The sequence below is a fragment of the Melospiza melodia genome, chromosome 7 (assembly GCF_035770615.1).
Source record: "Melospiza melodia melodia isolate bMelMel2 chromosome 7, bMelMel2.pri, whole genome shotgun sequence".
Classification (NCBI taxonomy): domain Eukaryota; kingdom Metazoa; phylum Chordata; class Aves; order Passeriformes; family Passerellidae; genus Melospiza; species Melospiza melodia.
In genome coordinates, this window is record NC_086200.1 from 28,450,983 (window position 1) to 28,478,964 (window position 27,982).

At 41.5% G+C, this 27,982-nt stretch overlaps 1 protein-coding gene across 1 annotated transcript in view; it reads left to right on the forward strand.

The window, feature by feature from the left end:
* CPAMD8 (C3 and PZP like alpha-2-macroglobulin domain containing 8) overlaps positions 1-27,982 on the forward strand; it is a 62,577-nt gene that overhangs the window by 14,769 nt on the left and 19,826 nt on the right. Inside the window, exons 15-35 of the mRNA XM_063161318.1 lie at positions 1,112-1,284; positions 1,387-1,536; positions 1,651-1,812; positions 4,226-4,368; positions 5,298-5,363; positions 8,644-8,869; positions 10,077-10,230; positions 10,760-10,902; positions 11,344-11,395; positions 12,731-13,029; positions 14,141-14,366; positions 14,912-15,088; positions 17,089-17,170; positions 18,952-19,108; positions 19,546-19,620; positions 22,337-22,502; positions 24,142-24,228; positions 25,070-25,206; positions 25,533-25,688; positions 26,056-26,118; positions 27,576-27,808. Of these exons, the coding sequence (XP_063017388.1) occupies positions 1,112-1,284; positions 1,387-1,536; positions 1,651-1,812; positions 4,226-4,368; positions 5,298-5,363; positions 8,644-8,869; positions 10,077-10,230; positions 10,760-10,902; positions 11,344-11,395; positions 12,731-13,029; positions 14,141-14,366; positions 14,912-15,088; positions 17,089-17,170; positions 18,952-19,108; positions 19,546-19,620; positions 22,337-22,502; positions 24,142-24,228; positions 25,070-25,206; positions 25,533-25,688; positions 26,056-26,118; positions 27,576-27,808 (3,127 nt within the window). The remainder of the gene's footprint in view (positions 1-1,111; positions 1,285-1,386; positions 1,537-1,650; positions 1,813-4,225; positions 4,369-5,297; positions 5,364-8,643; positions 8,870-10,076; positions 10,231-10,759; positions 10,903-11,343; positions 11,396-12,730; positions 13,030-14,140; positions 14,367-14,911; positions 15,089-17,088; positions 17,171-18,951; positions 19,109-19,545; positions 19,621-22,336; positions 22,503-24,141; positions 24,229-25,069; positions 25,207-25,532; positions 25,689-26,055; positions 26,119-27,575; positions 27,809-27,982) is intronic.

A 27,982-nucleotide genomic window follows, 5' to 3' on the forward strand; every position in this document is an offset into this window, starting at 1 on the left:
TCTCGCACCCTTTTTGTTAATGCGATGCTCCTTAAAGAAATTTGTGCAAGAAAAATAGTGAAATCCATTGCCCTCGGGGATATAAGAGTTTTCTCCAAGAAGGGTAACTCTTGAAAAGTTTTCTTTGGTCTTTCTGAATTCTTTCTCAGATGACAAAACTCTAATATTTGCTTGGAGTGGAGTGGCAGGGAAGTGTAGGGCAGGGCTGGGGCAGTTGGTTAAATTGGTTGAGTTTAAACTGAGGAGAGGATGTTAGATGGGAAGAGAAAATTAAATGGGCTGATAAAGGAGATCACACAGCCCACAGGGGGAAGGGAAATGAAATGGGGACTCCTGGCTTGCACAAGGAGTAACAGAAACACACAAATCTGGTGGATTTGGGGAGTGAAAAATGGTGGGGTTGGGAAGATGGACAGAACACCTGCCAAAGGAAAAGTCTGATTGTGCTGGTAACCACTGTGGGAGCTGGGGAAAGAGGAACAGGAACCTCCCTCCAGTATCCACCAAGCAATCAGAAATTTAGGATTTGTGATGATTCCCTGCGCTGAAGGTTTGTTCTGAGCTGTTGCATTCACAGTTTGCTCTGTCACTGGATGAGTTCAAAGACAGGTTCTGTGGGGCTTTGGGCAGCCTGGTCTGATGAAACACATCCTTGTCCACAAAATTAGAGGATCTTTAAAGGTCCCCTTCAGCCTAAACCACTCTGTGATTCTATTTAACAGCTCCAGTGATTCTCTGCTCTACAGACTGCACAATCCTTTTTCAAGTTTGTTCCTTTTCTCTCATCAGCACTCTCCAAGAATAGATAACATTTTCTGTTTATTTTCTATGGCTTGATAGCTTATCTGTGTGTTTCCTTGATTTCATGTCTGGAAAACCACAGAGTAATCCTTCCCTCCCCACCTTCTCCATGCTGCTCATTAAATAAGAGTGCTAATTACCTTCCACAACGAGGAGGAAAAGGCAAATATTGTGAACTCAAGAAGGTGTGCAGCAGGAAAAAGAGAAGAATGCAAGTCCTGGATGGAGAGTTCTGTGCCTGTGAGCATTAGGAGGGGGCAGGACTTGGATAAATAAAACTATTTTTTCCTCTCCACAATTCCTATTTCAGCACCTCCCAGCACTCCTGCAGCAGAGGTTGAGGTGTGTGTGACCTTCCTGAGGTTCTCTGTCGTTCACTCCATGGCTCCCCTGGCTCGGCTCCTGGTGTACTACGTCAGGGAGAACGGAGAGGGGGTCACGGACAGCCTGCAGGTCCCTGTCACCTCCTCCTTTGAGAACCAGGTACAGGACAGGGAGGGCAGCAGGTGTTTCACTGCTCTGGTTTTTGGGACAATCACTGGTTTTTGGGACAATCACTGGATTTAATGGCATTTCCCTTCCCAGGTCGCCGTGGCGCTCTCGGCCAACGAGACCAGGCCCGGTGACGTTGTGAACGTCAAGGTCAGAGCTGCCAAAGGGAGCTGTGTCTGCCTGGCCACGGTGGACAAGAGCGTCTACCTGCTCAAACCAGGCTTCCAGCTGACAGCCAGCCAGGTAGGGTGGGCTTCCAGCTCTGATGTCCTCTCCTGAGCCCTGTGATCCTCCCCAGGCTGGAGGGAGCAGCCAAGGAGAGCGGCCCGTGCCCTTTCCCTTTCCCTTTCCCTGCAGGTGTTCCAGGAGCTGGCAGAGTACGATGTGTCTGATGCTTTTGGGGCTCCCAAGGAGGAAGGACACTTCTGGTGGCCCGGCATGTCCTCCCGCAGGCGCCGCCGCTCCTCGGTGTTCCCCTGGCACTGGGACATCACCAAGGACGCTCGCTTCGCCTTCACAGTAGGCAGAGCCACCCTCCCCTTCTGGCTTTTGTGTTTGCATGTTTACAGGGGGGGTTTTCAGCCCCATAACCGCCCTCCCTTCTCTATTTTCTGCTTTTACGTTTGCAGCCCCATAACCAGCCTCCCTTCTGTCTCCTGTGCGTTCGTGTTTTCATTTTCAGCCCCATAACCAGCCTCCCTTCTCTCTTTTCAGCGTTCATGTCTGCAGGGGGGTTTTCAGCTCCAGAATGAGCCTCCCTTCTCTGCAGAGCCTCTTTGGTGCTTTCATGTTTGTAGAGTGATTTTTCAGCCCTATAACCACCCTCCCTTCTCTGCTTTCTTGTTTGCAAGGGCATTTTCAGCCCCATAACCAGCCTCCCTTCTCTCTTTTCTGCACTCATGTCTGCAGGGGCATTTTCAGCCCCATAACCAGCCTCCCTTCTCTCTGCTGTGTTTCTCTTGTGTGCTTTCATGTTTGTGGGATGATTTTCAGCTCCAGAACCTTCTGATGGTTCTGAAATCCTCCCTTCTCTCTTTTCTGTGCTTTCACGTTTCCAGAGCACTTTCACCTTCAGAACCAGCCTCCCTTCTCTTCAGAGTCTCTTTGGTGCTTTGATGTTTGTAGAGTGATTTTTCAGCCCCATAACCAGCCTCCCTTCTCTGTCCTGTGCTTTTCATGTTTGCAGGGGCACTCCAGAACCAGCCCCCCTTCTCTGTTTTCATGTTTGCAAGGCATTTTCAGCCCCTTAACCACCCTCCCTTCTCTATTTTCTGCTTTCATGTTTGTAGGGTGATTTTCAGCTCCAGAACCAGCCTCTCCTCTCTTTTCTGCTTCCATGTTTTCAGAGGCATTTTCAGCTCCAGAAGCAGCCTCCTTCCCCTCTGCAGAGTCTCCCTTGTGTGTTTTCATGTTTGTAGAGTGATTTTCAGCTCCATAACCACCCTCCTTTCTCTCTGCAGTGTCTTCTCTTCTGTGCTTTCACGTTTGCAGTGCATTTTCAGCCCCTTAACCAGCCTCCCTTGTCTGCTTTCTTGTTTTCAGGGGCATTTTCAGCTCCACCCTCCCTTCTCTTTTCTCTGCTTTCATGTTTGTAGAGTGATTTTCAGTCCCATAACCAGCCTCCCTTCTCTGTCCTGTGCTTTCATGTTTTCAGAGGCATTTTCATCTCCATAACCACCCTCCCTCCTCTCTGAAGGGTCTCCCTTGTGTTTTCATGTTTGCAAAGGGGTTTTCAGCTCCAGAACCAGCTTCTCTTATCATTTGTGCTTTTCATGTTTCAGGGCAATTTTCAGCCCCATAACTATCCTCCTTCTGTCTTCCCTGCTTTCATGTTTGTAGGGTGATTTCCAGCCCCATAACCAGCCTCCCTTCTCTCTTTTTGCCCACTGCTGCTTCTCCCCCTGGGCTCCGAGGGTTTTTCTTCTCTGATGCAGCTTTTTTTTTGTCCTTACTGAGAGCTGAAAGTCTTGGGGAAAAGTTCATTTTTGGGGGAGCTGGTGTGAATGCAGGGCTGCACACCTGGTGTGTGCAGGGAACAAAGCTCATCCTCCAGTGCTGCTGGGAGCTGCTGCCTCTCGTGAAAAAGGGAATTTAGAGCTGGGAGCTCTCCTGTGAGGGCATTTTTCATTTTGCTTGGCATTCCTGGCAGGGCAGAACTGGTGATGCCTGATGAGGGAGCAGCCTGCTCACTGCAGCAGAGCGCACTGGGAGATTTTAGGAAGGGTAAACAGCTGTGGTGTTTTATTCTAGGGGAAAAATAAGATTTTTTTTTTACATGTCACACTTGCCTAGTAATGGTATATACTGATTTAAATGTGTTTTCCAAACAGACAATAGTATATATTTATATTTAAATAGTATGTGTCTATATTTAAATAGTATGTGTCTATATTTAAATAGTATGTGTCTATATTTAAATATTATATATTTATATAATAGTTATATATATAGTTAGTTAAACTAACTATATTTAACTATATATATAGTTATATATAGTTAGTTTATATATAGTTATATTAGTAGTATATATTTATATATTATGCTATTATATAAATAGTGTATATTTATATTTAAATATTTCTATATTTAAAATATTTACATATTAATAATTAATATAAATATTAAATATTATTAAATATAAATAGTTATTATTAATATTAAAAATTTAATATTTAATGCAAATATTTTCCAAGCTTTCTCATAAAGCCTATGCACCTTCACATTAACAATCATTTTACACAAAGCTTTAAAAAATCCTCAAGATTCCATTGAGATTTCCCTGGCAAATATTAAAATATTATTAAGGGATTCTATTTTAAAAAATCAATTCATTAATCAAATTTAATTATTTTTCTTTAATTCTTTTTTATTTATTTCTTTTTTTTTTTCCTTGCTGGTTTTTGTTTTGTGCTGTTGATTTGTCACTCTCTAGGAAACTGGCTTGGTGGTGATGACTGACATAGTCAGCCTGAACCACAGGCAGAATGGAGGGATGTACACAGATGAGGCTGTCCCAGCCTTCCAGCCACACACTGGCACCTTGGTGGCCACCATGCATTCCAAAATAGCACCAAGGTAACTTTTGGGGTTTAATAACTATTGTTTTTTATGTTCCTGGCTGGTTTTTTTTCTCTATTCTCAGCTTTCTCCATCTCAGGTTTAGGCAAGGCAGTGATGGGGAAATTCTTTAAATGGCACCAAGGTAGATATAAAAACCAAAAACTGGCACTGCTTTGTTAAATTTAATTTAATTCTGACACATGCAAAGAGTGCTAAATTATCATTTTGAAGAATATTTCTTTGCAATTTGCTGTGAATTTCTTGGAATATTTGCAAGCTACGGCTGTTTTTGCAGAGCCACTCATTGCTCAGGATTTGGACCATTCAGCTGGTGGTCAAAATGAGCAGAATGAGGATTTGCATGAAAGAAAGGCTGTGAAATACCAGAAGTGATGAGGATGGGCCTTCCCTCTGCATCCTGAATTTCCTAAAAGCCTCTGTTAGCAGAGGAAATTCTGGTGTTAGTTAGGAAATAGATAATGGAGTATAACAGGTATGATGGAGTATAATAGGTATAATGCAGTATAACAGGTATAAAAGGCTGATTTCAATTGTTCAAATATTAGAAATCAGGACAATTCAAAGAGCAGGGATGGAGAAGGATGTCATTGCTGGAAGTCACATCCTGCATTTCTTCCCCTTGATTACCTTTGGTAAAAGAATTTGGATCGCAAACCAGTTTTATTTAAAATTCCATTATTTCTGCTGGTTTCAAAGGTTATCTTCCTTGTACTATTTTTTGGATTCTTGCCTGCAGAGTGGGTGTGCACACAAAGGAATTGTTTCAAAACCCATTAATTTGTGTTATTCGCTCCTTAATGAGTCTGCACCAGGCAGAGTTTTGGTTGTGTGAGCCAGAGTCAGCTGATAACTCTGATTTATCACTGACTGCTGGAAATATCTTATTAAAAGAATCAATTTGGAGCGTTTATTTCTTGTTCTAGCAGAGCAGAGAAGAGGAAAAGAACCTTCTTCCCTGAGACGTGGATTTGGCACTGCCTCAATGTCAGGTATTGGCATTAATCATACCCAGAATGTTGTAAACAGAGCTCTTTAAAATCTAATTATGGCATTTTCTGATTTTTAATTTTTTATTTTCCTCCCTATTTTTGTTGGTTTTCTTTATTACTATTTCAGTCTTTGCAGCATTTCCTCTGGTCCTGAAGTGTTCCCTTGCTTCAAACTAAACATTTCAGTTGTGCCCACATTGATTCTCTGTTGATTGCTTTTCAAATTTTCACTTTCTCTGTCATGTCCTGCAAGAACATCTCCCCCAGACCTCAATCTGCCTCCTCTCAAATCCTGATTTCCTCTGGGTACAGTTGGAACTAAAAAAATAAATTATTGAAGAGATAATAAATGTATAACACAACAGCACATCTAGGATAATTTGAAGCAATTATTAAAAAGCTTCTCCAGGTTTTGCAAGTAAACTTCATCCTCAATAAATGGTTGTAAATTAAATTTGACAGGAACTTGGAGCAAGTGTATTCAAATCTGTTCAATTGAGCATGAAATATGCTTTGTAGAAATACACAAAGAATTCCAGAAGTGCCCATTTGGGCCTCAGCAAGCCAGGGCAGTTAATTATAAGTGGGAGAGTGTGGAATAAAAAGTTGCAGATTGCGTTTTCTCTACTTCATTTCATTAGAAACGACTGAGGTGGAGCATTCCTTTCATTTCCACTCTCTTGAACAGGAAGAATTTATTTTTTTTTCCTTCTATAATTTATAATATACAATCCTAAAAAAAAAAAAAAAAAAGAAACAAAAGCCTAATGTCAACTTCCCAAACCAATTCTAAAAATTCCTAGAGCCTGGCTGGAGGGTCTAATGGCTGGAAATGAGTGTGTACTTTGGCCCTGTGCCCAGAAGAGTAAGTGCCCTCATGTGTGAAAATAATGTTAATGCTGGTTATGGGCTGAAATCCCAGTGGAAAGAACATCAGCTGCAACAAATTGTCCGGTTAAACAGGCTGGAATTGTGCCAGCCCTGCCTCCCTCCCTGCTGCTCCTCAGGGCTCAGCATCAGGGCAGCTGCAAATGCAAACTGGGTGGGCACCGGTGCCTGCTGAAAATGGGTTAAATAACTTGGAGATTTTAGTTGGTTTAGTGGGATATTGGGGGAAAAATCTTTCTATGGAGCCCTGGCACAGGGTGGGTGCCCCTGGATCCCTGGCAGTGCCCAAGGCCAGGCTGGGTGGGATTTGGAGCAGCCTGGGATGGTGAAGGTGTCCCTGCCATGGCTGGGGTGGGATGGATGGGCTTTGAGGTCCTTCCAACCTGAACCATCCAGGGATTTTGTGAACATTTCCATTGCTTGGCAGCTTCTCTGGAGCAGTGGAAGGGCAGGGGTGGCACTGGGTGGGCTTTAACGTCCCTTCCAACCTGAACCATCTTGGGGTTCTGTGAACATTTCCATTGCTTGGAAGCTTCTCTGGAGCAGTGGGAGGTGTCCCTGGCGTGGCAAGGGTGGAACTGCATGAGCTTTAAGGTCCCTTCCAACCTGAACCATCCTGGGGTTCTGTGAACATTTCCATTGCTTGGCAGCTTCTCTGGAGCAGTGGAAGGTGTCCCTGCCATGGCAGGAGTGGAACTTGAGGGTCTTTAAGGTCCCTTCCAGCTTGAACCATCCTGAGTGACCATTTCTATTGCTTGGAAGTTCCTCTGGAGCAGTGGAAAGTGTCCCTACCATGGTAGGGGTGGAAATCAATGGCCTTTAAAGTCCCTTCCAACCTGAAATTCTGTGAACATTTCCATTGCTTGGCAGCTTCTGTGGAGCAGTGGATGGGCAGGGGTGCCACTGGATGGACTTTGAGATCTTCCAACCCAAACCATCCTGGGGTTGTGTGACCATTTCCATTGCTTGCAAGCTTCTCTGGAGCAGTGGAAGGTGTCCCTGCAATGGCAGGGGTGGCACTGGATGGGCTTTAAGATCCCTCCAACCCAACCCATTCCATGTTTTTATGATCCAAGTGCATTTCCCAAGGCTTTTCCCTCTGCAGTTTGAGCCGGGGGAGCCAAATTCACCAGGCAGTGCTTGGAGTGTGGCTGAATGACAAAAAGCACAGGGATCTCCACTTTTTACTGCTCACACTGATCTCCACTTTTATTGTTCACACTGATCTCCACTTTTTATTGTTTTAATCCTTTCCCTTTGTAATACAAACACAAAGATGGGTCCCTGATGAGCTGCCTGGCTCCTGCCAGGAGCAGCACCTTCAGCCTCACTGGGAATTCATTTATTTAGAGGATAAAAGCAAATCCAAGGTGCTTTTCTCAAGTGAGAACAATCTGAAAATCAGTGGCAGTGCAGCTCTGGGTGTGCATCATGAGGACACCATGTCATGCTGGACATTTCTTCTGGAGATCTCCCGTTCTCATTGTCCGTGTGTGTCAGGCTCTGGGGAATAAATAAGGACTTGTGAGGAAACAACCTTGGGGTGTGCTCACACCTGCACCCATCACCCTGCCAGCTGAGCCACGAAACAGCTTCTGTGTTAGAGGAGAAATGTTTTCTGTTCCAGGCAGGGCCAAAGCTGCTTTGCAAGAGGGAAACAGCAAAATCCGAAGAGCAAATCTGAATTTTTATTATTATAAAGCATGGAAGAGGATACCAGGGTTATGATATCCCTTTGTGCCATGCATAGGAAATATAAATATGCAAAGATTTGATTTTTAATAACTAATTTCAATCCTCATAAATTCCATTCAAACACAGGATTCTGTCTGGTCAGAGTCAACTTCTTCCTCATAATCCTAACTGAGCAAGGTGGGAAGAAGTTCATTTCTCCTGATAATGGGGCAATAAATGCTCTTTCCCTGAAAGAATCAGGTGTCCTGTGGCTGCAGGTCCTTTCTTTACAAAAAAAGTATCCTACATAGCATTCTTTCTATGTGAAACTGTGAATTCAACATTTTGTTGTAACCTAAAACGATATTTAACACACTACTTAAGAGAATTAATACAGCATCACTTTCTAACATAATATTCATTTTAACATTTGTGAAATGTAATATATATATATATAATATATATTTATGTATCTATTATATGTAATATATAAATATATCTAGAATGTATTATGTTATATATAGACTATATATAGTATTATGTATAGAATATATATTATATATAGAATATACATTATAATTAATAGTATAATATATTATATAGTATAATTAATATTATAATGTATAATATTATAATATACAATATTATAACATAATATTATCATATTCATTTTAATATTTGCAAAAAGCCAATCATAAAATGTGCATTTTTCACCCAGCTCAGGGGAAGCCCAGCTGCAGGTGGAGGTGCCTGACTCCATCACCACGTGGATCACAGAGGCCGTGGCTCTGTCTGAGGACAAGGGGCTGGGCATTGCCAGCCAGGCAGAGCTGAGGACCTTCAAACCCTTCTTCATCGACTTCACCCTGCCCTACCACGTCATCAGGGGGGAGCAGACCAAGATCCCCCTCACTGTCTACAACTACCTGCCCCTGTGTGTGGAGGTAAAGCTCAGCCCTCCCCTGCCACTGACATATTTTATTAAAAAAAATTCCTTTATTTAGGATCTTTTTCTCCTGAGAAGCTGAGAGGCCTCAGAAACAATTATTTTAAACTATAATGATAAAAATAATTAAATTATTAATATTTAATTAACTAAAATTAATTACAATAATTAATATAAATTATTTTAAACAATAATGATAAAATTAATTTAAATAACTACTATTTAATTAATTAAGATTAATGAAAATAATCTTAATTATTTTAAACAATAATCATCTGCTGCTGTGGAATGCAACAGGTGGATCTGTGATTGATCTCATGTGATTTTTTTTTAATTAATGGCCAATCACAGTCCAGCGGTCTCAGACTCTCTGGTCAGTCACAAGATTTTATTATCATTCCATTCAATTCTATTCCTTCTGATTAAATCCTTTCTTCTATTCTTTTAGTATAGTTTTAATATATAATTTTCTTTTAATATAATATATATAATAAAATAATAAATCAGCCTTCTGAAACATGGAGTCAAGATTCTCATCTCTTCCCTTGTTGGGGTGTTCTGCAAATTCCACCCCTGCCTCAGTTCTAACTCCTCACCATGGCTGGTGGGTGATTTACCTGTCACAGGAGAGAAGGTGGCAGGCTGACAGAAGGGTAAACTCAGCAGAAATGCTTTGAGAAGATAAATATTGCTTTTTTTCCAACTCAAATAAATGTCATCGCTTGGTTTGGTTTTGGTTTGAAACGCCTGTGGTAGGCTGAAGTGTCCTGCAGCATTTCAGAAAAGCAAATATTGAAAAAGACAGGGAAAAGACATTTGAAAGACACTCCCCAGCTTGGGATCTCGTGCTGAACCAAAAAGCATTTCCTTCATAATCAAAAAGCTGCTAAAAATTTTTCATTTTGAAGGAATTTTTGTCCCAAGGAATTTCGTCTCCCTTCTCACACTCCCCAGCTCCAGTACCATCTCCCAGAAACACTTGTAGAATTGCTGAGCTGAAAGCCCTGCTCTCAGTCAAATCCATGGCTAGAAACTTTGAAGAATGAATAATCTTCAAAGATTTGAAGATTCTACAAATCTTTATTCTGTGATTGTTATGATGGGAAACCCACGGAATTCTTCATTCGCACAGCCCAGTTTGACTTTGTGACTGATATTGTGGCTGATGTTATTTCCAATAAATGACAATTCCAAATCTTTCACAGGTCCACGTGAAGATTTCTGTCCCAAAAGGCATCAAGTTTGTGGGGCACCCTGGGAAGCACCACCTGACCAGGAAGAAATGTGTGGCCCCAGGGGAGGCCAAGCCCACCTCCATCGTCCTGTCCTTCAACGAGCTGGGCCTGAGCAACATCACTGGTACAACCCAAAACAGCTTTACAAGTGTTTGTTTTCCTTCCTCTTTCAGGAGAAAATTCTGATTTCCCCATTGCCCCGGTTCATTCATTCCACTTGCTGCCAGCTTGGCTTTTCCACCTCATTTGTTGTAGGAACAAATCCCCTGCCTGTGATGCTCAGAATGTAAAATCAAACATCAGGACATTCTCTGGTCATCATTTTTTTTTTTGTTGTGATATCAAGGTTGGGCCTGTTTCATTTCCCTGAAGAGATCAGTGGAAATTTTTAAACAAGAGAATAGCAACAAATTCTGTGCAAATAATCCCAGTGAAAACCAGAAACCAAAAATTAGGGAAGAGCTTCTTTTGCCCTATGATTGTTCAAATATTGCCTAATTTTAAATGTGACCACTCAAATATGGGTAAAGGGAATATGAGAGAGGTAATTACAGCACTTGTTAATCAGCTGCTTCTAATTAATTTGGATCTTTTTAACTTCTACAGGTGTTTATATCTCAAAATCTCAGCTGCTTTTCCCTTCTGTTTCTTAGCAAAAGCTTTTGCCTATGGTGGCACCAACTGCTGCCAGGAGGGGATGCAGAGCCTGAAGAATGGCAAACACTCAGAGGATTCTTACCTGGACAAAAGGAGCCCTGTGGGGGTGGATTATGTTCGCAGCAGTGTCATTATTGAGGTGAGAAAACACCAATTTAGGAAAATAAAAATGCCTGGGAAACTGTGAAATCAAACCTGAGCAGGTTTATAATGGTCCTCAAGGTGATTCACCCTCAAGGTGTTTTATGGTGTGTTAGAGGGTTGGAAATAATCAGATTTAGTGGTTCTTGTACAGAAAGAGCCCATTTGAGCTCCTCTGGTGAATCTTCAACACTGTTCAGGAGAAAAAGCAGTGGATGTTTTATGGGATAAGCTTGCCCTGTTAATCTAAGAAATATGATAAAAGGGAAAGTTGTGGCATTGCTCTAACTAACAAAACACAGTGCCATCACTTGTCTATAAAGGATACAAAGCACTGCACAGCAGCAAAAATAATTTCTGTGTTTTCCAAGTCAAACTGGGATCTGTTCCTGCTAATCCAAGCCCTGTGGTTTATGCATGGATTTCTGTCTTTCTATAGCCAGAGGGACTGTCCAGAGAATACACCTACAGTGTGTTCTTCTGCCCAAATGGTAAGTTCATTATTTGAATGAGATGTTCAGTTTGTTTGAATCAGTTTTAAAAAGAAGCATTTGGCTACTTAAAAAAAAAAATAAAAAAAAAATCTTTGTTTCCATTTCTCTGTGATTGATGAGTTCTGGTCTGTAGGAAGAACTTGTAAATAAAGAGTCTTTCTTACCTGGCTGGCTAATTATGAATTTGCTCTAACTGCCCAAGTGATTTCTGGAAATGGCCATTAAATTCCTTTACTTTATGGAACAGTTTCAGCATTCAGCACTGTGGACAGTAACTGGGACTGTGCTTTATTTTCAGCTGGTGCTTTAAGATTCAGTTCTGGAATCAGTCTGTCCTTTCTGCCAGAGGTTTGGATAGCTCAGAGCTGCCTCCACTAGCTGAACAGAGATGCTTTTGACCACTAAATTAGAACTGAAAAATCACTTGCTGAGCTCAGAGGAAATTCAGCTGAGCAGTTTGAAGGATTTTTCTGCCTTGAAGGGGGTAAAAATAAACAATGAGAAGAAACAACCATGTGTATTTTAATATGTTGTTCATCAGAACAGGGGAGATGTTGGGTAGGATGAAAGTTTGACAAGAAAGTCTCACAGATATGTGTGCTTAGCAGAAAGATTTTTAAATGTTGAGTCTGATGAAGGAATAGAGATGGAAGCAAGTTTTGATATAGAAGAAAAGAATTGCTGAGCCAGTCTTACTGGATAACCAAGGAGGCAAAGGGTGTGTTAGTTTGAGGTGGGTTTATCCTTTGTTCTAAGCCATAAAAACCCCTTCTAACTAGTTTGAGGTGGGTTTATCCTTTGTTCTAAGCCATAAAAACCCCTTCTAACTAGTTTGAGGTGGGTTTATCCTTTGTTCTAAGCCATAAAAACCCCTTCTAACTAGTTTGAGGTGGGTTTATCCTTTGTTCTAAGCCATAAAAACCCCTTCTAACTAGTTTGAGGTGGGTTTACCCTTTGTTTTAAGTCATAAAAACCCCTTCTAACTAGTTTGAGGTGGGTTTATCCTTTGTTTTAAGTCATAAAAACCCCTTCTAACTAACACACCCTTTGCCTCCTTGGTTAGCCAGTAAGACTGGCTCAGCAATTCTTTTCTTCTATATCAAAACTTGCTTCCATCTCTATTCCCTCATCAGACTCAACATTTAAAAATCTTTCTGCTAAGCACACATATCTGTGAGACTTTCTTGTCAAACTTTCATCCTTCCCAACATTAATACTCTAAAATAAGCTGGAATAAAACCCCACGTGCTTAGCAAAGCTCTGCTCGAATTTCAGTCACCGCCTCTAAGCTGAGCTCCAACTCTTACAACATCCCCTTGTTTTTCTGACTAGAGAAAATACACATTTCCACCCCTAACAAGTACGAGTACCAGTACCTGCAGAAGCCAGCCCAGATGAGGCACTTTGAGCTGGCAGTGAAGGCTCACAACGACGCCCACCTGGCCCTGTCCTCGGGCCCCCACGACATGGCCGAGATGGCCGAGATCGTCATCGGGGGACAGCAGAACTCCAGGACCTGGATCTCCTCCAGCAAAATGGGAGAGCCAGTGGCCAGCAGGGACACGCCTGGCATCCTCTCCTGGGATGAGTTCCGCAGCTTCTGGATCAGCTGGAAAAATGGAGTTATCCAGGTACTGAGTTCTTCTGGGAGTCTCTTTGTGAATGGAGTTTGGGCACACACAGAGCAGTTTCTCCCTGAGCTCCATTCCTGTTGCCTTTTCCCTCTGAAGCCCTGATCAGGCTGTTGTGATCACACCAAATCTGCTTTTGCCACCAATATGCTCTCAGGACGTCAGTCCTGCTTGAGATGGAGGCAATGCAAAGCAATGTGTAGCCATGGTATTTTCTGAAAAATCCTTTCCTTAGGATTTTTTCTCCTGAGAAGCTGGGAGGCCTCAGGAACAAAATGGAAACATTGATTATCTGCTGCTGTGGAATGCAACAGGTGCATCTGTGATTGACTTATGTTGGTTGTTTGTAATTAATGGCCAATCACAGTCGGCTGGCTTGGACTCTCTATCCAAGACACAAGCTTTTGTTATCATTCTTCCTTGTCTATTCTTCTGATTAAATCCTTTCTTCTATTCTTTTAGTATAGTTTTAGTATAATATATACCATAAAATAACAAATCAAGCCTTCTGAAGCATGGAGTCATCTCTTCCCTCTTCCTCAGACCCCTGTGAACACCATCACAGCACTGTGTTGTCTTTTTGCCGTTGTCTTATTTTCCATATTGCCTTATTGTTTTATTGCCATTTTCAGAAGGCTTCAAACTGGTTTTATTCTAGCATGCATGCTTTTTATACCGTCTTACAAAGTTCATAAGTTTACACTTTACTCATTGATTACAAAAGACAAAGTGTTTATTGGAATAGTTGCAGGTTTCTCTTCTTTCCCCTTCTTTCTTTCTTGGTTTCTATGTCAGTGACCTTGGTAGAAAATTCTTTCAGGGGTAACATGGATCCTGTTCTCAAACTTCTCTTTGGCTTACAGAGCTCACTTAAAACCTCTTCCATGAGTCCTCAACATTTTTAGTGATGAAACCTTGCAGGCCAAGCCTGCGGATTTCCCACTGAACTCCCTTGGATTGTTTTGTGGGTGGGAAGGAGAGAGGTATTTCTGCACCTCTCTGGGCTGGGAGGTGTCCCAGCACACCAGGCACAGTGACTCCACCTGTGTGACCTCCTGGATCTCCCCCCTGTGTGGCCTCTTGGATCTCCATGGTCTCTTGTCTCTTTCAGGTTGGCCACGGTACTCGGGTGCTAAACGAATCTATAATTGTGGAGTGGACAGTCCCCAAACAGCTTGAGGTGAAGTACATTGGCTTTTCCACAGGCTGGGGGTCAATGGGAGAGTTTAAAATTTGGAGAAAAGAAGAGACTGATGAAAATCACAATGAAGCATTTACTCTTGGAGTTCCCCACAACATAATTCCAGGATCAGAAAGAGCTACGGCTTCAATAATAGGTATCAATAATCAGGAGGTATCACTTAGGTACCCCCTCCCAAATGTCAACAGATGCTCCAGCTGTTACTTCTGACCAGTTCTTGAGTAATGCACAGCAGATAAGATAGTCACAGGCACTTTAAAAGGTTTATTACAGCTTAATTTTTGGGGTAGATCATTCCTTGGGGTTTTTTGGCATTTGTTTGAAGCCTTTTGGGTTGTCAGTGGCTTGAAGTTGGTGAGGGGCTTGGCAGGGGCACTGTCTGTTACTGCTCGTGGTGTTTATCTCATTGTCATCCTCATCACAAATTGTGCTGTGTTTTAAACTGGTCTAAACCGGGAAGTCATGCATAATCAGAGGCTGAAATGGGGAATTTCTTTAATCCAACAAGAAATCAAAGGGCTAGGACTTAACAGCTGAAGGACTTCCCATTTGTCACAGTTTATTTAAGCTGCCTTGGGGTAGCCAGGAGATATTAGTGCAGTGAGGTGGGGGATAACCACAAAACACCAAAGGAAAACCTTAAATTACCTGATCCTGAACAATTCCCCTCTCTCTCATCAGGAGATGTGATGGGTCCCACCCTGAACAACCTGGACAACCTGCTGAGGTTGCCCTTTGGCTGTGGGGAGCAGAACATGATCCACTTTGCCCCCAATGTCTTTGTCCTGAAATACCTGCAGAAAACCAAGCAGCTCAGCCACGAGGTGGAGGCTGAGGCCACAGATTACCTCGTTCAAGGTAACTCAACACAATTAAATTTACAGGTGGAGAAAAGGCTTTCAATTCATAGTTTTGCTTTGCATGTCACTTTTTATAATCAAGAATAGCCCAAGCGATGAGGATTCATCGTTTCTTGCAGGCTAATCTCACAGTCTGACAGATTTTGATGGCAAGATGTTAGTCTGTTTGTCTTCAGTAACTCCGAGTTCAGATATTTACTGATTTATCTTTATCTCTTTTTCCTTAGCTGATTTCTATGTTTAAACGTTTTAGAAAGTAAAGGAAAACGAAATTTACTGAAAATCTGTATATTTAGGGGGTTTTGCCTTATTCATAAATTGTCTTTTCAAACCTTTAGATACTAGAGTTAAGACTCTTTTCTGGACTTTTTTTTTTAATAGTATTTTCTTAGTAATAGAATATATATATTTTCTTAGTTATAGAATAATATACCAAAAATCAAAATTTAGTATCCAAAGTAGTTAAAATCCTTCATTACATGGCTCTAGGTTATCTGTCGTTTCAGTGTCCTGTCCTACTTTACCAAGCAACTCAAAACAATCTTTTTTTGTTTTCATTTTTTCCTTTTTTTTTTTTTTTTTTTTCTGCACTGTTTTCCTCAGCATTTGTTTTGGGAAGAGCCACATGCAAAACAGTTTTATAACTAAGTGCAATAATTCTCAGGACAAGTAAGAATTCAGAGATCATTAAAAACCCAGAGTGACCCGAAGGGACAAAGCTCTCTTGTGTATGAGTCAGACAATAGTCATGTCATGAAATCAGAGGTGACAGGGTTAGGTGGTTCTCCTCTGAAAATATAAATATAAAATGTAATATGTGAGATATTTCTTGTGTTCAGCAGCAAAAGCCCAGCTCTGCTTCCTCTGCCTGGCTCCACTTATTTCACTTGGAATTTTCTGGGCTTGCTGGGAGCAGTGAGGCAAAGGGAATTTGTTAATGGCCCGAGTCAGTGTTTCCTTTGCAACATCATTTGCTTTTGTTTCTTTTTATGAATCTGCAAACCTTCCAGGTTTTTGGCTCCAAACCCTGTTTGCTAATTAACCCTTACAGAAGAAACCCCCAAGAGTTTTAAACCCTTCTGTGTTCACTGGAGCCCTGCCAAGTGTAAGGTTTGGATGGGAAATGCTCACTCCAGAATTGCTTTTGTGATTTACCAAGCCAGAAAACTTCTTCATCCCTCGAGCATCCATCATGGAAAGTGCTGATAATAAATGCCAATAATTCCCTCTTCTTTTGAAGTGGCCTGGGCTAAACCAGTCAGTATTTTTAATACTTTCCCACAAAAATAAAAACCAAACAAGTGAACAGGGGAAAACTGGATGAATACACATTTTATACAATTCATTTTTTTGGGATGAGCATGGCTATAGACAAAAAGGTCTGATAAATCATTTTCCTAGTAGAAAGAACAATTTTTTTTTTCATTTACAGCCTCAGAAGATGTTCCAGGAGGGAGTTCTTATCTTCAGCATTCACCTTAATTATTCACCTAATTATTATAATGTTAATAATGATGTCTAAAGCAAGCCTTGGAGGTGTTCACATGCATTGAGGCCACAGCTGTTTTTTGTTTTTATGTTACCTAAAGCTGTTCCAAGCAACAGCTTTGGGAAAAGCCAGAACCCAGCTGTCCTGTCACAGGCAAAACCTTTTTCATTTGTAAATGGAAGTAAAATGGAAAGAGAGTGGCTGCATGATTAAGTAAAAACCTTTTGATAATGCATTTTTTTTTTCCAGAGAAGTGTCAGATTTTTAGCATTTGCAGGGTCCCAGATGTTTCCCTGAGCAGATTTCTGGACAAAGTACACACAGAGCTGGCTCTCACTCACAGATACATACACAGAATAAGAAGCAGCCTTGGGGCAGCAGAATCCCTTACACATGTTCCAGATGTTCTGAGCCTTCATTCACTTTAAACACTCATTTTTCTCTGTGTGAGGAGGTTTTGAAGTTCCCAGTTCTTTTCAATTTCTTTGCTTTTCCCCAATTCTTTGCAGGCTACCAGCGCCAGCTGACCTACAAGAGGCAGGATGGCTCCTACAGTGCTTTTGGGGAGAGGGACTCCTCAGGGAGCATGTGGTGAGTGCCTGTTCAAAACTGAGCTCAAACTAGTTAAAACTGAGCTCAAACTACTTAAAACTGAGCCCAAACTAGTTAAAACTGAGCTCAAACTGAGTTAGAAAAGTTCTAAGTGCTTGCAAAACAAGAAAAATACACTGGGCTGGGAAAGAGAAGTCATTTTCCTGCTTCTCTCATGGTATCACACACAGTGGAGAGCAGAAATAATGCAACAATACTCAGAAATGTCCAATGATATTCCATGGAGTTGCTGTACAGTGCTGCTGAGTGCTCTGACTGCATTAGCTGGTGTGATTCAGGACTCAGGAGCAGTTAGGAGAGTTAAATCTGTTAATTAGTGCAGGTTTCAGGCACAAAGCTGTGGTTTAGGATCATATCTGCAATTGGAGTAGCAATTAAGGGGTAATTAAGCACCTGATTCCATTAGGGAAGGGGGTTTGACCTGAAGCAGAGGCTTCTGTCAGGTAAAAAACCAACCAAAACCAACCCAAAACCCCTCAGAGACATCCTTGTACCAATAGGATGGGTTCGTCTTTGATCTTTGTGATCTTTGGATTTGTGCACTGTGATCTTTGGAGAAAATCCTTAAATTCATTTTCTCTTACATCAGTTTGTTGTATATTCATAAACTTTTTCCCTAAACTAGTTTGTATATTCTATGAACTGTTTAGCATGGCTCCTCCTTGGTTCTACTTATTTAGAGTATGTGAATTCCTTGGCTGTGGTTTTAGTCTTTTTTTTAATTATCATTTTTAGTTTTGGGCTTTGGTCTTCACTGCCTTCAGTCAGTGAGTGCTGATTGTTGGCATTTCTGTAGCAGGTGTCTTCATTTATATTATTATTGAATCTTATCTTATATTTTTATTTATCTTATCTTATATTTTTGTTGGATCTTGCCCCATCTAAGCAGGCATTTTAACATAAGCATATGTATGTCAGCTATTTTACTACTATGTCTAAACTTAATTAACAAGAGAAATAAAAAGTGTGTCTTTACAACAATTTTAACACCACACATACAAAATCCATTTTAATATTTGCAAAAAGCCAATATTACAATATGTATCTATAACACAGGGAACTTCCACCTCAGACCCAGCATGTCCCAGTCCCTGGATGTGAAATGTGGTGACACAGAATTACTCAACACTCCAAAAATCCCCTGCCAGGCAGCAGAGTTTGCTACCCTCCCATTCCTCAGGGGCCTGTAAATGCAATGACTCAATCCCCCCAAGCTGGCCAGTGCTCACTCTTGCTGTCAGAGGTTTAGAATTCCAAAAACATTTCTGGTGCTTTCTGAAGTCTTAATTCTGTATAAAGTGTAACACAGCTTCAGGCTTGAGGAAAGGACCTGGATTTCTTATGAGAAATATTAATTCTTAATTTTAAAATATTGATTCTTTGCTTAAACACTTTAATAATTTGGGATAAAAAAGAACTATATTTCAGAGTGTGCCATAATTATGACAAATACACCTTTGAGTTCTACATTTCAATATAGTTTGTGGACCGTTAATCCTTTTCTTATCCAAAGCCTGGACAGTGTTCAGGTGATTTTATGTCCCATTATTAAATTAATAATTTAATAATTATTAAATTATTAATTTAATAATTATTAAACCTCAATAATTTATTGTTATTGAGGTTTTAACAACAATATTTAGTGTTTCCCAACAAGATCTTTTTCAATTTGTGCTTTCTAAGAATATAATTTTTTCCTTACAGACTCTTCAATCTGAATTTGTTTTTTTTCAGTAAAGATGATTAATTCATTTTTCCAGGTTAACAGCTTTTGTCCTCAAGTCCTTTGCTCAGTCCCGTGGGTTTATTTTCATTGATCCCAAAGAGCTCACAGCTGCCAAAGACTGGATCATCCAGCACCAGAAAGAAGATGGTTCTTTCCCTGCTATGGGCAGGATACTAAACAAGGATATTCAGGTAAAAACCACCCAGGATCACTTTGCAGCAAGGACATTTTAAAAGTTATTATCAGGGCATGAAGTGGTGCAGTTTGAATGTGAATTTTGCACTTGAAAGGCTGGGATGCTGCAGGGAGAATCAGAGGAATTTCAGGTTCAGAAAGGTCTATCAGAATGTGTTTGTGGGGTGTCCTCAGAGGATGGAAATCAAGGTGTGAAATCTTAAAAAATCCTGCATTAAATGAGTCCTCAGGCCTGGGACAGCTGGCTCCAACCAATGTGGGCTTGAGTTCCTAAATTTTGTACTCCTTGTGTGCGAAGAAAAGAAATTTGGTGATGCTTCAGCTTCTCCTCCAGCTCTAACACATCCTTTGGATTGCTTCAAATTCTGTTTTTTTTCCCCCAGTGTCTTTTCTGCAGTTTTCATCCAGTGGTTTGTGTTGTTTGCCCTTCCAGGGTGGGATCCATGGGAAGATCTCCCTGACAGCTTATGTGGTTGCATCTCTTCTGGAAACAGGTGTCACTTCTGAGGTAACAAAAGCTCCAAAATTTCTCTCTATCCTTTCTTTATAAAATCTTCATTTTGCTGCTGTTTACCTTCAGAGGTTCTGTGCTCTCTGACAGCATCCAGGGAAGGGGAGGCTGCTGGAAAGCCTTGGGGCTGTTCTGAAGTTAAAGAATCTGTTCTGAAGTTGTTCAAGGTGGTCTCCCACCCTCCAACCATCAGCTCATGATTATTCCAGCAGAGCAAAACAATCCCCCTGCAGCCCCATCCCTCAACCTCTCCCAGAAATTACTGCAAAAAGAGTTTTTCTGCCTCTTAGCTCCAAGCTGTGAGTGCAGCCTGTGCTGATCCTGCTCTTCTCTTGCCTGCAGGGACTCGGAAATCCTGGCTTGGTGCTAAAAGCAGTTTAACTTGGGGATCCAGAGAGCTCTTGTGGTCTGGCTTGGCTGCAGTGGCCAAAATGCTACTGCTGTCAGATTACAGAGCCTTTGGAGAGCTGAGCTCCTGCTCTGAGCTGGATTCAGGGCTCTGGAGGAAAATGTTGCTGTTCTTTGCAGGAACACTGCAAAAAAGAGAAGCAGCTATGTAGGAACAGCCAATTCCACTGGAAAAAAAAACCCCAAATTTCCAGTACAACTGGTGGTTTTGGGATTCCTCCTTAAAACTCCTGCTAACACAGTGCTCCTGCCCTCTGATGTGTTTCTGCCAGCATGCAGCTTCACTAGGATGGAGATGTTTAGATAAGATTGTGGTGGCACATTCCCACTGACCAGGACTGGGAAGATGCTCCCTTGCAGATATTCCCCTGCCCTTCAGCCAAGGGAGAGGGCAGGGGTGGCCTGGGAGGTGAAAAAAGGAGGTGCAGGGGATGCTGCAGCATCTTCTGGAGATCTGCTCTCACACCAAAGGGCCCATTCAGCACAACCCTGTGGGTTTGTGGAGTGTCAGAGCAGCCAGTGCCCATTCAGGACCTCTGATAACCTCAGCACTCCTCACCCATCCCTGTAGAGCCTGAAGAGTAAAATAAAACAGAACTGCTGCTGCAGGCAGATGCCCCCCTAAGCCCTTATCCTTGTTGGAGTGGAAGCTTTCAACCTTATTAAAAATTGAGAAAACCCTGCAGAGCTCCCAGAGGAGCTTCCTGCCTCCCTGTGAGCAGGGATGTGATGCTCTGTGTGGCAGGGCAGCCCCAGCAGTGCAGTTTCTGAGCATTCTAATGCTTTTCCTAGAGGAGATTCGTGAGTGTTCCTAATGATCTTAGCTAGGAAATGAGGAAGGGCAAGGTTAGCGCCACAGGGAAATCAAAGGAAACCAAATTACATCAAGTCCAATTAAATTGTTTCTATAAATTATCAGAGCCACGTTCCTGCACGGTGAGGTCATTGGGGGAGTTAATAAAACATGTTTGTTGGCTGCAGGGACCCCTGGGAACCTTGGCCTTTATTATCCTCTGGCGTCTGCCAGACGTGTCAGGAGCACAATCAAAACTCCAGCACAGGGCTCACCCTGCCCTGCTCATCTGCTGCCTTGAAGGGCACACAATTTCTCCAGCTTTAGGGAGGGAAAAGTGTGTCTAAAAGTTAGCCTAAATCATTCTCACTCTGCTGTTGGCACTTTTTTTTTTTTTTTAATTTTTGATGCCTGGCTTTTCTTTGTTAGCCTAAATCATTCTTACTCTGCTTGTTGCACCTTTTTTTTTTTTTTTGGAATTTTTGATGCATGGCATTTCTCAGGGTGTCCAATGTGTTCTCAAAGTGTCCATGCTGTTCTGCAGAGAGCAAAATGTATCTTTCTGAGTTGATTGTGTGGATTTTTGTTTGTATTTTGTTGTTGGTTTTTGTTTGGTTGCTATTGTATTTGCTGAGAAATGTCCCGACCAAGGCAGCAATGGTGAATCTGAGGCCATGTTCTCAGAAGGCGAATTTATTATTTTATAATACTATATTATATTAAAGAATATCATTAGCATATTGTATTAAAGAATATAATACTATAAAGAGTATAATTACTTTATAATACTATATTACAATACTATATTATAATACTATATTAAAGAACATTATTACTTACTATAACATATATTATATTATAATATTATAATTTATAGTATTATAGTATATAATACTATATAGTATTATATAGTATAATATATAATATTATACTATATTTATAGTACATACTATTATAATACCATATTATATTAAAGAATATTATTACCTACTATATAATATATATTATATTATAATATATAATAGTATAACATATATTGTATAGTATAACATATAATATTATACTATATTTAGAATACATCCCATTGTAATACTGTATTATATTAAAGAATATTATTACTTTATAATACTATGTTATATTACAGGACACTATATTAAGAATACAGAAAGGATACTTACAGAATGCTAAAAAGATAATTAAAAACTTGTGGCTCTCTGCAGAGTCCCAACACAGCTTGGCACTGATTGGCCAATGAGTGAAAACAACACAGCAGAATCTAATGAAACAATCCCCAAACACATTCCACATGAGCAAAACACAGGAGAAGCAAATGAGATAAGAATTGTTTTCCTTTTCTCTATGGCTTCTTAGCTTCCCAGGAGGAAAATGGGGATTTTTTCAGAGAATGTGAATGCTACAAGTTGCCTTTTTTTTTAATGTAACAAGTAATAAAGCAATCCCAACTCCTGAGACTGGTACATCTACCTGGGCCTCTTTCCCCTGTGAATGTAGGAAGAAAGAACAGCTGTAGAAAAAGCAAAACGCTTCCTGGAGTCCAACCTGTACTCAGCAGAGGATCCCTACACCACTGCCCTGAGCGCCTACGCCCTGACCCTGCTGCACAGCCCCAGCGCTGCTGCCACGCTGCGCAGGATGAACAGCATGGCCATCACCCAAGGTAGGAGCTGCTTGGCTTCACAGGGGCCTGGGATGGGAAAAAGGGGCAAAACCTGATGGGTTCTGTGCCATATGAGTTGATAAGGGAGATTGTGCCAGCTGAAGGTGAGCAGAGTTGTTTGGGAGTTGGTTGTGTTCCTGTGTTCTTCACTATTCTGCCCCCACGCCATCCAAACACAGCCTGGGTCATCTGAGCTGCTGGACAGGATGGGGGATGAGGGATTCCTCACTGACAGGTTCTGTAGTTTCACTGAAAGAGGCTGATTTTGGGAAAAAAATGAAGTAAAATCCTATCTCTCTGAAGTGATAACATTTGTGTTCCAATGGAAATCATCACAGTTTCCTTTGATAGGAAAAGGAAGGAAAACCTGATGGGTTTTGTGCCATATGAGTTGATAAGGGAGATTCGCTGTTTGGGAGTTCGTTGTGTTCCTGTGTTCTTCACTATTCTGCTCCTACACCAAGTAAACACAGCCTGGATGATCTGAGCTGCTGGACAGGATGAGGGATTCCTCACTGACAGGTTCTGTAGTTTCACTGAAAGAGGCTGATTTTGGAGAAAAAAAAATTAAGAACAATCCCATCTCTCTGAAGCGATAACATTTGTGTTCCAATGGAAATCATCAGAGTTTCCTTTGAGAGGAAAAGGGAGGAAAACCTTTTTTGCCATATGAGTTAACAAGGGAGATTCACTGTTTGGGAGTTTGTTGTGTTCCTGTTTTCTTCACTATTTTGCCCCCACACCATCCAAACACAGCCTGGATCATCTGAGCTGCTGGACAAGATGGGATCTGGAGGATCAAGGATTCCTCACTGACAGTTTCATTGAAAGAGGCTGATTTTGGAAAAAAAGATGAAGAAAAATCCCATCTCTCTAAAGTGATAACATTTGTGTTCATATGGAAATCATCTCAGTTTCCTTTCACAAGCACATTTGGGCTGCCATGAAGCTCCTTTGTGCCCTCCTTAGGATCAGACCCTTGGTAGGATCCTTTAAACACTATCAGAACAGGAACACCAACAGGACAAACACTAAATCTGGATTTTTTTCAATACATTAGAAAAGAAAAGAAATATAAAGAAATATAAAAAGAAATATAAAGAGGCAAGATTTTCATACAAACCCAAGGTGGCACAGTTTGGCTTTGTAAGGCAAGGGTGCTCCTGGTTTTCTTTGGAGAGGGCTCCACACATGTGGCTGATGCTGAAGGAAGGCAAGTGCAGCAAAATCAGAGAATATTCTGAATTGTAGGGGACCAATTAATGAGTGAGTGTCCCACACAGAGATCAGAGCCACAGCCCTGGTGTTCAGTTCAATTCTCTAACCACTGGAATGATTTCGAGTTGTTCAGAGGCTCTGCAATGCCCTGTAACACCTCACATTCCTTGGTGGTGTGTTTTAATCCAAAATTAAAGAATCACCTGATTTTTTTTTGAATTATTGGATTGGATTTCATTGAATTGGATTACACTGAATTACCTCTGTCATTGGATTACATCGAATTTTCTCTGTCATTCCAAAGGAGCTCCTTGCCCAGGCACTGGTGTCCAAAAAGAGGGACAGGGAGCTCAGGGCAGGGAGCAAAAGTGGGATTTGACTGCTCTGATAACAGCCCTGTCCCTCTGCCCTCTTCTCCCAGATGGATTTACCCACTGGAGCCTCACAGGAACCCTTGTCACTGATGAAGACACCTTCATGGGGTTTAATGATGGACTCTCTCAATCAGGTAATTGGGAACCTGCAGGGCAGAGAAAAGGGAAGGGGCTGCCACGCCTGCCTGCAGGGAATTGTTTCGAAAATATAAGGTATTCTGAAACAGGGAAGGGTTCAGAGAAAAGAGAGCTCAGAAAGGCAGGTAACATGATGCTGAAAGAATAAATGAGAGACAGAGCAAGATGTGGTTCAGACAGGACAGGTTTTTTAGCCCCAGATGTCTCATCAGCTTTCACTCCAGTTTTATAAAGACAGAATCCCAAGTGGTTCTCACTCTTCTGTCAGGGAGTAATAATTCAAAATGGAAATCTGTGGGAATTCAAATATGTTTAATTTTAGAGCTGTTTATCTATGTATTTTCAAATGAACCTAAGGATTCACTGACTCTTCAGCTGATTTTTCTACACTTTGGCTGTCAAACCACAGAAACTGAATGATGTTGGAATTTTCAAGCCACTTAAAGCCATTGACTCTTTGGATGTGATTTTGGTGCAGCAATGCTCAGGAGGGATCTGACAGGATATTGTATGAAAATCTCTAGGGCAGGACAACAGTGTGGGCAGCAGCAGAGTAGAACTGGAGTGGGAGAGTGGGATGCAGTCAAGAAAAAAGGAGTTTATTGTGTAAATATCTTAATTATTGGTTATCTATTGCCTGAAGGGAAGCTTTTGTTGAAAGCAAAGATGTTTTAGGGAGGTGAAGCACCTTGGGTGCAAACATTTTAACTTCCCTTTTTACTTCTACAGATGCTTAACTTTTTAGAATTATTTTTAAGTTAATAAATATTCATAGAACTATCTCTAGACCTGGTGGTATTTTGATTTTTTTTTTTTTTTAATTCACCCCTCTTTCAGTTGTTTCTGCAGAGGTGGAAATGACATCTTATGCCCTTCTGACCTACACACTGCTGGGAGACGTGGCCTCTGCACTCCCTGTGGTCAAGTGGCTCTCACAGCAGAGGAATGCACTGGGAGGATTCTCCTCTACTCAGGTGGGCAGCCTCTGGAAAAGGTACCTGGGATGGATGCACTGGCAATTGATTCAGGAATGTGGAGTTTCCATCTTCCTGACGGAAATTATTTGTGCTCTGGTAAGAAGGAAAACTTTCCATGGCTCTCTGCAGCTTCCTCTTCATACTGGTAATATAAAGGAACCCAGAGTTTGTCCTCACAGGTGCCTTTGATAGGAAAAGTGAGCAAAACCTGATGTTTCTATTGCCATATGAATTAATAAGGGAGATTCTGCCAGCTGGAGCTGTTTGGAAGTTTGCTGTGCTCCTTTTTCACTATTCTGATTTCTCCCTCTTCTGGCCCCCAGGACACCTGTGTGGCCCTGCAGGCTCTGGCTGAATATGCCATCCTTTCTTATGTTGGAGGAGTCAACCTGACCATTTCCTTGGCTTCCACAAACCTGGACTACCAGGAGACCTTTGAGCTTAACAAGATGAATAAAAAAGTCCTTCAGACTGCAGTGGTAGGTGGTTTTGTGCAGGGAGGTTTTTAAAGCAATCAGGTGAGCTGGGTTCTGAATGAGGACTTGGATCAGTGATGGGAAAAGCAGAAGTTAAGCACTGTGGGACTTTCTGTGGGTTTGTGCCTGGATTCTGCTGGGAAGGAGGCAGCACTCCTAATTAAAGGCATTTTTCACCATGACCAATGCCTGATGTTGATTTTGTGCTGCCGTTTGTCTCTGCTGTTGTAAGTGCAGGTGGTGAAGAGACTCAGCCATGCTCACTTCACTTCTGCATGTCCTTTATAAAGGTATTTTGTACAGAACAGAGCTAAATTTAATGTTCATTTCCATTCTGAGTGCCATGTCTTGTCTTGTGCATTCTCCCCAGATCCCCAGTATTCCAACAGGGCTGTTTGTGAGTGCCAAGGGTGAAGGATGCTGTCTGATGCAGGTGAGTTTGTCATGGGGCTGGAGAAGGCATGGCAGCAGATGATCTCTAACCTCACAGCCTGATTGCTGCTTTTCTAATCCCACTTTGCAGCGAGGAAGGACTTACACTTGGGATTTCTCTCAAAATAATTCTGTAACTCTTGGTGTTGCTTTAATTTGGGAAGTGAATGTGAAGATGTCTATGTAAGCTCTGGTAGAGCTTAGATAGAGACAGTACTGTGTGTTATTGTAACAACAATTCCCCCTGAATGGGGAATAATTAACATTGACTCCATGACTCCAATAATTAACATTGACTCCATGACTCCAATAATTATCATTGACTCCATAATTGTGGAAGGCTGATCAATTGCTTTATTAAGCTATACTATATTGTACTATACTATACAATTAAGAAACTCATAACCTTTATAGATTGTCTGATATAGTTTTAAGTTAATTGGTCAATCAATCCAAACATCATCCAGTGTCCAATTAAGAAATCACCTGATCAATTGCTTTACTAAGTTATATTATACTACACTATTAAGAAACTCATAACCTTTACAGATTGTCTGATACAGTTTTAACTTAATTGGTCAATCAATCCAAACACCATCCAATGTCCAATTAAGAAATCACCTGATCAATTGCTTTATTAAGCCATACTATACTATTAAGCAACTCATAACCTTTACTGTCTGATATAGTTTTAAGTTAATTGGTCAATCAATTCAAACCAGTGTCCAATTAAGAAATCACCATTTGGTAAACAATCTCAATAACACATGTGCACAACAACAGGTGCAGCAAATGGAGATAGGAATTGTTTCTCATTCTCTTCTCTGAACTTTCTCACAGCTTCCCAGGAAAATCCTGGGAGAGAACTATGTCTCTCTGTGTTCAGAGGATATGTGATTGCCACATGTGCTAAAGCCTCTGTTGCCTCTCCCTCTGAGGAGATCTTGTGTCTATGCTGGGTGTTTGTGGACACTTTTTTGTGTCAACGTTACATTGGGTTACTGTGACAGTGTTCACAGGGGTCTCAGGTTGAGGGAAGAGATGAGGATCTGACTCCGTGTTTCAGAAGGCTTGATTTATTATTTTATTATATATATTATATTAAAACTATACTAAGAGAATAGTAGAAAAGGTTTCATCAGAAGGCTAGCTAAGAATAGGAAAAAAAGGAATGATAACAAAGGCTTGTGGCTCAGACAGAGTCTGAGCCAGCTGGGCTGATTGGCCATTAATTAGAAACAACTCTATGGGACCAATCACAAATCCACCTGCTGCATTCCACAGCAGCAGATAACCAATGTTTACATTTTGTTCCTGAGGCATCCCAGCTTCTCAGGAGAAAAAAAATCCAAAATCCTAAGGAAAGGATTTCTCATAAAAGATATCTGTGACAGATTACATTGGAGCTGTAATAACCCACCCTGATTAGATTTTTTTTTTCACCTTTTCCCTCTGCAGATCGATGTCACTTACAACGTGCCTGACCCCATAGCCAAGCCAGCCTTCCAGCTGCTGGTGAACCTGAAGGAGCCCAAGGCAGAGCAGCCCCTGCCAGCCCCGGCCCCGCTGCGCTCGGGTGCTGAGCGCCGCCCCGGAGCCCTGCACAGGGACAGGGCCCTGGGGGACGACGAGGACCCGGCCTCTGACCAGGACCACCGAGAGTACAAAGTCATCCTGGAGACCTGCACCAGGTGGGAAATGCCGTTCCTGCCCCCCCACAGAATGTTTGGTTTGCTGGTCTTGGTGTGCATTGTCACTGAAGGGGTGTCAGGGACACTCAAAGGTGACACAGAGACTCCATCATCAGACTGCATGAAAAGTCCTTTATTTTAAAAAGTCCTTTATTAGAAATCCACAGTTCTTAC